The 10,575-nt window shown below is 33.8% G+C and overlaps 1 protein-coding gene across 1 annotated transcript; it reads right to left on the reverse strand.

Moving 5' to 3' along the window:
* Positions 1-778: 778 nt before the first annotated feature.
* LOC128174593 (uncharacterized) lies at positions 779-10,360 on the reverse strand. Its single transcript, XM_052840109.1, has 5 exons — positions 9,661-10,360; positions 3,059-3,496; positions 2,685-2,883; positions 1,564-1,577; positions 779-871 (listed from the first exon to the last, which is right to left on the reverse strand). Exons 1-5 carry the CDS (start codon positions 9,850-9,852, stop codon positions 779-781), a joined length of 936 nt encoding a protein of 311 aa, XP_052696069.1. The 5' UTR covers positions 9,853-10,360.
* Positions 10,361-10,575: the final 215 nt, after the last annotated feature.

The following is a 10,575-nucleotide window of genomic DNA, read 5'->3' on the forward strand; positions in this document are numbered from 1 at the left end:
GTCTCCGTCTTTAGGGTTGGATACCGGTACACGGTACCAATACCGTACCGAATAGTTGCTTTAAAAATACCGGTAAAATACCGTTTCATTTAATACCGGTACTAATAACGGTATTTCTGAAACCTTTTTATTCCTTTAAAATGATTTTAAAAAACGATTACAGACTCGCTAAAATCGAATTCTCCGCGTATTAAAAGGACAGGCTAATTAACGAAATATGCGCTTTATCATTCTTAGTACGATACTTGATTCGACTGCCAATACTTTAATAAATGAATGCATAATTTTTTTTTAAACTAAAATACATTTACAATGATAGTGTTTAAATTTTATTCTAACAATAAATGTAAATTAAAAAGACAAAATAGCACAAAAGTGTTTTATTTATTTCCGTTCTATTTTCTGATATTTCGTCAATTAGTGCGACCAAACAATGGCTGGCAACCGGGTAAACCGCTCCGCTGTCTAGTCTCATTTCAGTAGGAAATCATATTGTGGTGTTTGCAACCATTGTCAGCTATTTTGCCTGGGAAAGGGGGAAAACACAAGGAACTTACTAAACAATTGAGAATTAGATTCAATTTATTTGTTTGTTAATCTTTCATTCAAAGATTGAAACGTAAACATAGTTTGTAAACTCATATGTTATTGTAAATATATCTATTGAAAATTATTATTCTCATTTATTGAGGCCTAGTACCGTAACGTTAAAAATACCGTATCGTTTCAAAAATACCGGTATGGTATCGTACCGTTTCATCCTTAACGGTATCCAACCCTATCCGTCTTCCACCATAATGGAAAATCCAAATTCAGATTTTTCATAGGCAATGACTGTTCCTGTTAGCATTGATGGGGGAGCATCACATGGCTGCAAATAAAATTCACAAATTTTTTGTTAAAAAATATTAAACAAATTAAAAACTTTCATAATTTTAGAGACAAATTAAATAAAATGAAATTTTTAGATGGTATCAAAGCATTTTACAAAGTTATTGCAAATTTGTCTACGATGGATTTAATGGAATAAACGAGAGTAAGTGTGAAAAAAAAGTGCTGGTGCACTGGCGGGTATAACTCATTGATAAGTAGCTACTTGTGAATCCACTACACAAAGCATGTAGTGGTGTGACTGATGGTAATACTAACACTAAAATACTAATTCAAATGTCTGTATAAAATTCAGATTTATGCTATGGATAAAAGAAATCTGGATAATTTGGAGTTATTAAACATTGCTGAGCATCGGAGATGTTCAAGAGAAGTTGGCATCAAATTTTGACAACAATGAAGCAAACCACATAGCAATTGGTTACAATTTAAGAAAAAAATGAAGTATTCAAGATTTGCATTAATTAGTCAAAATATGAAGTTCATTATGAAAAATCAAACAGGACGTTTTCTTCAAGTCGCCTTTTATAGGTCTCTTTTAATGACTGTTAATGGGTACCTGCAGCCCAGCCTAAGTGAAACTTATGTCATAAAATTTATTTACAAGAATTTCATGCAAAAAATTGATGCAAAAATAACGGTGTTATGCCGCTTCAAACTGGCTATTTTTACCTGCTTTGAGAAATCTAATCAAGGGAAAATAGAATTAGGCTATAACGAGGCTTCAGAGGAAGATTTTCTTACAAGCTATACAAAATAAATAAGATTTTTCAGCCAAAATGATTGATATAGGTGTGATGTTTTGACGTAACTAGTTATTGTAAGTACTGTAGGTTTAGAAATCTGTATCAGTAATTATTTTGTTATAGTCAGACTTCTTTTTAAAGGATTTTAAAATTTGCTATTCTCGTCGCCTTTTTACTGATGAATATGATATCTTAAAACGCTTGCATTGGCAGATCTATGTTCATTATTCATTTTTTGATTACATAATATCCCTTCACACACATGAATGATTCCAAACAATGACACAGGTAAACAGGTAAACTAACGAAGCTACTGCTCCAGACACATGTGTATCTGGGGAATGTATACACATCGTACATGGGTCTGGTGAACAAAGAGGGCTTTCATTAAAGTAACAGCTTTTCAAGGCAAAAAGTTCAAGTGATACACAAGATGCGACAACAACAGATGAACACCAATTGCAATAGGTCACGTGAGTGACTCAAGTGATGTAATAACATTTCTATCATAAATTCATTCAAATTAGTAAAAAAAATGTACATATAAAGTATATACATGAAATTGTATACATTTCATCAAAATTACAGTTTGAAATCACAAATGTTCACATATTTTGAGTTATAGAAATGAGCAGAAGAAATATTAATGTGAACAAAATTTTATATTAAATTAGAACTAATTGAATATTAAATTAGAATTTTGGTAAACTTAGAATAGATATTTAAAAAAATGCAAGGATAAGCCGCCTTACTTTTCATGATCAGTGTACAATATAGAGAATAAGAGTAAGAAAAGAGTTACAAACTAATGAATGTTTTTCATCTTAATAAAAATGCAGGTGATTATCTTCAGATATCATTTAAAGCACTTATCTTTAGGCAATGTTCAACATACATGAATATATACATAATTTAAGACTCATCCATGCTGTGATTTACCGTAATAGTTTATAGGGAGACAAATTAGTGTCTACATACATAAAGACAAAGTAATTCTAATACATCCCCTTAAACATGGTTTGCATGGGTATTTAAAAAAAAACATACCTTGTGTTGTTGACAAGGAAACCTCATCCATGTACGAGTTGGTCACCAAATTAGAGAATTCTAAGAATTCTCCAACTTTGCACCCATCGACTTGGTCACGCCATAATGCCACCTTTACTTCCTCGGTTCCATCCTTTACCCTTACATTCCGTACCTGGACATCTGTTCCTCTTACTTGTACTGTTCGAATTATTTCCTCCTGTCAAAAAAATAAAATTTTGATAAATATAGTAAATTAAATTGTTGAAATGACATAATTATTTAGAACTTGTTAAAAATCTTCTGAACAATGTATTGATAAAGATTCAGGTAAAGGTTTTATATTCACAAATTTAAGAAATTGAATTTAAAATTGAAGAGGTATTGAAACAAACCGAAATAACTCGTCCTTTTATCGATACCAAGGATTTGATAGGGCTCTTTTTGGCATCGTGGATCGTTATGATTTTGGCTGGGGCAGGATTTGCAATTGCCTTTGCTGTTAATTTGACATCTTCTGGAACCGCAAAGGCTGAGGTTTTCATGACTCTGGTCACTGCAGTGACCACTATTGTTGGATGAGGGTCCGCTCTGTATACGTAGTTCGATAGAACCACGCATTCTCCTGCCTTCAATAATGGTAATTTGTCAACTTCATACAAGGACACTTTTATAGAGTCCTCTTTATCTGCAACCCCAAGTGGAACAAGCTGTTTTTCTTTACCATCGGCTGTTGTGTACGTCGACTTATCACCGACCCCAATCACTTTTACTTTAAGTGGGTTGGAATACGGCTTCGGCTTTGAAGCCTTCAGTTTCTTGATGCTGAACATCTGAAAAGTTAAATTGTATTAATGCAAAATGCTTTGTTTTTTTAAACAATCAAATTTAGAGTACATTTTATTGGAACAAAAAGTATCAATTATTTTGAATAAGAAGAGCATTATGAATGTTGAAATACTTCATATTAAAATAAAGAAGCTATTAAAATGAAAGTTGTTGCTCAAACAAAACTGCAACATTTTAATGCATATAAAAGCTAAAATTGAAACAATGTAAAGGATTTTTTTATATTGACCATTACTAAAGTTTTGTAAATATTTGAAAATTCAGTCTTGCAATAAGAGAATACAAAAGCATTTTTTAATTTGCAGTTTGTAGGTCAAATATATATTGTTTCAGATGAAAGTAATAAACAATTTGTTAGAATTGTCTATGGATTTTTTAAGCATGGAGATATCATTTAAAGCACTTTTAACTAAAGAACAGTTTTGATCTCTTGTTTAATTGAAACATATGAATATTGGTTTGTGATCTGAATAATAGGACTCCAAAGTTCCCCATGAGTGAAGAGAAGCATTTCCAACATTTGTAAAAAAGCTTGGTCTAGCACAGAATTATAGTCTGTTGTTATACCTGTCTCTAAATATCTAAGATTAAATGTTTCAAGCATGAAACACTCAAGAGCTTTAGACACATGTGAATCAAAATTGAAATCACCAGCTATAAGGATTGGCTGAGAAAAATGTTCATTGCTTATTATGCTTCTTAACAGTTCCTTTAAATGTGAAATTGAAGTTTTTGGTGGAACATACAAAAACTTTATTGACAACCAGTTGTGAGCACAAGCTACCTCTAACGACAAAACCTGAATATTGTGAATGAGGTTCCTGAACACATTTCTAACCAGTATAGACTGCTTTACAAAGATTGCTAAACCATAAGCTGGCCTGTGTGCTGTACCAGGGTAGTCAAAGCGATAAGTAGTAAATCCAGTTAAAGAGTACATGTCAATTTCATCTGCCTCTCCAAGTCTTGTTTCTGACACAGCTAAAATATCTGCTGATAACAAAGCAAAATCTTTCTTAAGGTCTACCATATGACGATGAAGTGACCTTACGTTGTAAAATACAACTTTTGTGACTGATAGAGGCAGGACATCAAAGCTTTCAAGGCTTAAAGATATTTGTGACTTACTTCTTAACCTATCCATTTCTTCCAACACTAGTGTAGATACTTTGATTTTGCTTTCATTTAAGCTAAGTATGTGTAAATTTCTTACATGTGTCACTCTGCTTAGACCAACATAATGAATATGATCAATTTTCCGATTTCCAAAATGGATAACTGCATTCTGCATGGTTGACCCTTGAGACTTATGTATTGTTTTGGCCGCAGCAAGTTGCAATGGGAACTGGCGCCTTTTCACTTGATATACTCCATTTATTTGAATTTTGAATATCCTTGTTATTTCCAAAATAGGGGTCCAAGATCTTTCTATCCCATTATGATAAAGCCTGAAATGTTCGGTGCGGATTTTTTGTCCTGTTGATTCCTCAAGAAAGTCCACCCAAACAATGCTTACTCTTTCAGAGTCCTGAACAAGATAGTCAAATTTCTTAACAATACAAGGTGATCCATTTGTTACACCATCTTGTACATTAACATTGTTGGTAATTTCTGCAGGCACATCATTAACCAATTGCAAATCAGATACTAGACCCATTGTCTTCGAATTGTCATCAGGAACTTTGCACAATATCCTTGGATGCAATGCTTCATTAGGACACCCAATTACCCAATCTATAGCTTTAATAACGACCTTCATCTCGGATGAGGACTGTGAAAAGATTTTTTCATTAAAACCAAAGACTTCCTTCCTTGTTGCAAAAAGATGAGGAATGTTGGAAAGTTTGCTGTCATTAGTAGTCAAAGCACCTTTTAATTTCGCAAGATCATCAGTGGTATGCTTTCCTTCTCTCAATCTGTTCAAAATCTCAGCAAATTCTTTATCATCTTTTTGTCGCATTATTTCTGTTAACTCGAACATCTGAAAATTGTCTCTCCATAAGTTTGTCGCTAAAGGTCCATAGTTTTGGCATGGTTGTGAGAAAATCCAACCATCCATTACAGGCTTAAGCTGGAAAAGGTCACCGACTGCTATAATGCTTACTCCACCAAAGAGCTTTTTGCAACCTTTTATCTCTTGCAATCTTAAATTAATAAAATTAAACATGCCATGCCCAACCATTGATATTTCATCAATGAAGATAACTTTAAGGTGCATGTATTTAGACCTAAGAATGTTCAACTGCTGCATGTCTAAGGGCTTATATTTGAAACCTTGCCCAACTGGTAAGCAAAATGATGAGTGTATGGTTGCACCATTTATGTTGTGAGCAGCCTTTCCTGTTGGTGCACAAAGTAAGACATGCAAGTTATCTGGTGAGTTTTGTAATTGATGAGAAAAATATTTCAGTAAACATTGGTAGAGAGCCCTTGTCACAACACTTTTCCCCACACCTGCACCTCCTGTCAAAAACACATAGAGTGGATTCACCCAATGCAAAATATGGTATAAAAACTCTTTTTGTTGCTTGTTCAAATTTCTCAATAATTGTCTGTAATCATCATCATTTATTTCTCCCCACTGAGTGATTTGTTCATTTTCAAGCTGCTTTCTTGCTATGCCAAGGTCTATCCCTATATCATAATTTGGCATATTTTGATCAGGGTTGAAGCACCCATACTTTTGACAAAGCCTATCACCGTTATCTCTGTCAATAAGCTCATTATGCTCATTTTCAGGTGCAACAAAATCAAGACACTCATTTTCCAATGAACTGCCCATCAGGATTGCCTCCTCTATAGTGTTAACAACAACACGACTTGGTTCATATTCTCCCCTTTTGCTATCTATTTCATCTTTTTTGTTTAAATACATAGTTTCAAAAGACAGACAGTTTCCTTTCAAGTCCTTAACTTCATTCCTCCAGTGTGTGAACAACATCAGTAGTTCTCTGTAAAATTTTTCAGGTTCTGTTTCTACATCAAAGTGCACCCATCTTAAAATACATTGTTTTTTCCTTTGAACTATTTCTGTTCCATTTCTAAACATGTAACTTTTTTGTAATTCAAAGTCCACAGAATCATCCTCAACATCATCTGATGTATCTTCTATATATTCTGTTTCTGGCAGATCATCTGTACTTATCAAATTAGGATTTGATTCCCTTTTTTTGTATCTTACAGAAAATTTAGATACAAAGTCTGCTAGACACAACTTTTCAATACTTTTTGGTCGCTGTTGATAGAGTTTCACAATGTTGCTTGATTCAATGTCAGTGCTGTCTTCCTTCATGTCTTCCAGTACATGTTTAGGCTTTAACATTATGACTCGTTCATCTGGAGGACTTGTGTTGATGAATACAAAAGACCTGGAAGTTCTGCGAAAAGGCATTTGTAACACAAGATAAGCTGCCTCTTGAGCTCCAATTTCCACATGGGACAAAAACTGATTCCCTATGTGCCTTACTTGCTGCCTTATGTCTGAATCCTCTCTTCGAGCTTCCTCACATGCTTTATTCAACAAGTTTGACATCCCTCGCTGACCCTTAGAGATATAGGAAACAATATATGTTGCACATGCATATGGGTCTAGGATAAACTGTATATCCATATTTGCAAGCCAACTTTTCAACAAGGTACAATTATAAGAATTGATTCTAATTTCATATGGCTGTCTCTTTAAAAAAAGTTTACTTTGTGTCAGTGATGATCTAATGGCCAATGTATATGTCTCAAAGTCCATTTCTAATTTTGATAAAAATTCTTTGAAGTCCATATCAGTATTTTTGATTTCATCTGAATTAAGTAGCATGCAAACCTTTTGGTAATTTGCTTTTGCTTCTGGCAATACAGCTTCATCTTCTAAAGGGGACAAGGTAACGGTTTTAGGCATAGGAGGAATTGGGAAATTGAAGCGACAAATAGGTTTGTTTTTTTTCATACACGTCTTGGCATGCCTGTGAGTCTGGTAATTAACCAAAACTGGATCTGCACCACTTTTTGAACAAGAGACATATCTATCAACAAACTGCGAAATTTTTTCGTAAGAATCAGAAGATACATTTGGTGCATTCTTCACCCACAAGAGCATATGAACATGAGGAGAGCCACGTTGTTGGAATTCCACACGAAAAAAATAGTCAACAACTTCCCCATAAGGCGGGGAACCTCGAAGGTTGCGCAGCACATGATATCCTTCATTTAAATGAACCATTTTGTCTACCGTAATGGAATCCAACACCTCTGCTACTGTGAATTTCTTCCCTTGCAGTTTACATTTTCTAATTGCTAGCGAGACTTTGTCTTGGATTTGTTTTATTTGTAATTTCTTTGCTTTGTAAAAGATATTTGGAATGCACTTTGCACATCTTCTGTCAACATTCCTCAATTCACATTTGCAGATGGTACTGTAATGCAAAGGTACTTTACGAGACTTGTTGTCTGGCCTAGCTTCTCCACAATATATAGTAGGAAATGCCAGAAACTCAGAGAAAATATCCTGAAACATACTTAAAGGATTGTTGTGTTCACCAGGTGCAACATTCAACACTTCATTCACAGAATGCTTATCAATGCATTTGCAACACATTGCCGGCCCCTACTTGTCTCTGAAAAATTATCAGAACCCTGGTGAAAACTGCCAAAAACACTTCTTTCAAAAATGACATTATGAGCAAGCGAAGTATCTGATGACTCAACAACTTCATATCTTTCTACACCATGTTCTTGAACATCTGTTAATCCTAATTCGGAATATTGAACAGCTTCTAAGTTTGACCTTTTTGGTAGGCTTTCATTATCTGAATCTGAAAAGTTACAACTTCTTTTCATTTCTAATTATTTCTCTAACACTTATTTAAATTCCAATTTCTGTCAACTATTTCTTAACACAACATGAATTTTTTTTTCTTAAGCTAAGCTGTTTTTCGACTTTGAATTGGTTTAACAACCAGAGGTCCACAAACTATTCCACAGCAGTCGCAAAGTCACACGACAAGGAAAATATTAATATTGCCTTTCCATGCATATTCTTTATGTCCAAGTTAACAGCAGTTATCTGAATTTTTGTTTTATACAACCCCAACTGTTATATATCTTAAGGGGAAATATCAGTGCAATGTTAAGGGGAAATATCAGTGCAATGTGAACCCCTCAGTTCTTTTCACAGGAGTATAACTTTAACTTGAATAAATAATCTTGATCAAACAAAGATAATTTTGAAATAAATTAATGGTCTTCTGAACTCATAAATATGCTGCACTTTATTAATCTACAGGAATCAACCATCAGTCAGTGCAAGTTAATGAAAATCGGATCTCAATAGAGAATATCCCGACATTAATTATCACGTCTCTATACATCCATTAAGATTAATATATGGTCACTTTCAACACCTCAGTTCCTAAAACATGTTAATAACCACACTTTGTTACTTTTCTTGCACAAGATATTAATTCAAAACTACTTTGCCTTCAATTGAGATTTATCTTGAGCATGGTAAGAGCATATTTCTTGTGTCAATGTTCATATTTCTTGTTCATTCATCTCTTGATTGTTCATTTCTTGAAAGTTCATCTCCCTGACATACAACACTTGCAGTTCATTTATTATCAAATGTCCAAGATATACATACATCTGTGCATTTCTATTTTACCATTTTCTATGACGAGTGAAATGTGGATAATTTATGTACACCCAAATTCTAAATAATGAATACACTTGTAAAAACTGGTAAACATAAATATCTGCTTATGATTTAAAACAGGTTTCCCATGACTGAATTTCTGGATTATCTACCCCAATGAAACTCTATAATCACCACGAGAAAAACAAAGCAATTCACATATCATCACTTCAAGCATTAAAACACACACTCTAGACTATCACTCGTATGCGAAGCCTCAATCAACATAAAGATTTCCTCGTCAACAGCACAATATTATATCTAAAATATAACTCTTTATTTTAGTTCTTATGCCTGTAGCTGTAGCTAAATGGTATATTACAATAACAGTGGCGACTGTGTCTTTAGAAAGGCTTAGGCTAATTGTTGACTGTTACAAACTTCATTTTTCATGTAAGAAATATAACGAAATAACTTTAAGACAATCAGTTTCATATGCATTTAAAACAAACATAAAACACAAACCTTTCCGTTGAGAAACCTCGAACGATACGTTGACAAATCTGAGTCCGAGAATGTCGTCTTGTCTTCGAAGCTTGGCGGGAAAATAAAGCGTGGGGCGTACAAATATGTGTCGAATGAAAATAGTTCCAAAACTATTGTCATTCTAAAAATCAACGCTATACACAGTAACTTTTTTTTGCCGAAATTACTCATTTTATTTTAATTATTAACCATTTTTATAAATACGAATATTTTATCTTTCGGCCGATTTTTATGTAGGTTAACGTTACGGAATCAGCCGAATTTTGCCGAATTCCATTACCCGGGAAGCGCTCGGTGCCTCTATTAGTCTTGTTCAACCAGAACGCTCGGCTGTCTCCGTAAACCCTGCTCGTCGGAAATTTACGGAGACAGCCGAGCGTCTGGTTGAACGAGACTTCCTCTGGATTGACCTGATTTCGTAGGAATATATACAACTACTAAAACTTTCGAATTTAATCGTATCATTTCAAATTCTGAATATTTTCAAGCTTTTCAGATACATATTCTAAAGGGAAATAAGACAAACGAATACATTTCGTCGTATTTATCGATTATTGATTATTTTAAAGTACTATTTCTTTTTAGCGGTGTTGATTAAGTGATTGGGTCCAAACACTTTTTCACTTTCGGTTTGTCCGCGTGACTGCATAGGAGAGTTGATTAAAAATCAACTCCCAAAAATCATTATTCTCATTTATGCTGACTACTTGCATGGTATGTACATATTTTTTTATTTGGTAAATATGACTTATGTTTCATTATATTTCAAAGTTTCAAATCTGTAAACTGCATTTATGAAATATAATACACTACCTGCCATGGGCACATGTGAAAAGAAACATCGTAACATACAATCGAAACCAAAATAAATTAGTTACTTTACGTCTTGCCGTT

Source organism: Crassostrea angulata, chromosome 2, assembly GCF_025612915.1.
Source record: "Crassostrea angulata isolate pt1a10 chromosome 2, ASM2561291v2, whole genome shotgun sequence".
NCBI classification, from domain to species: Eukaryota; Metazoa; Mollusca; class Bivalvia; order Ostreida; family Ostreidae; genus Magallana; species Magallana angulata.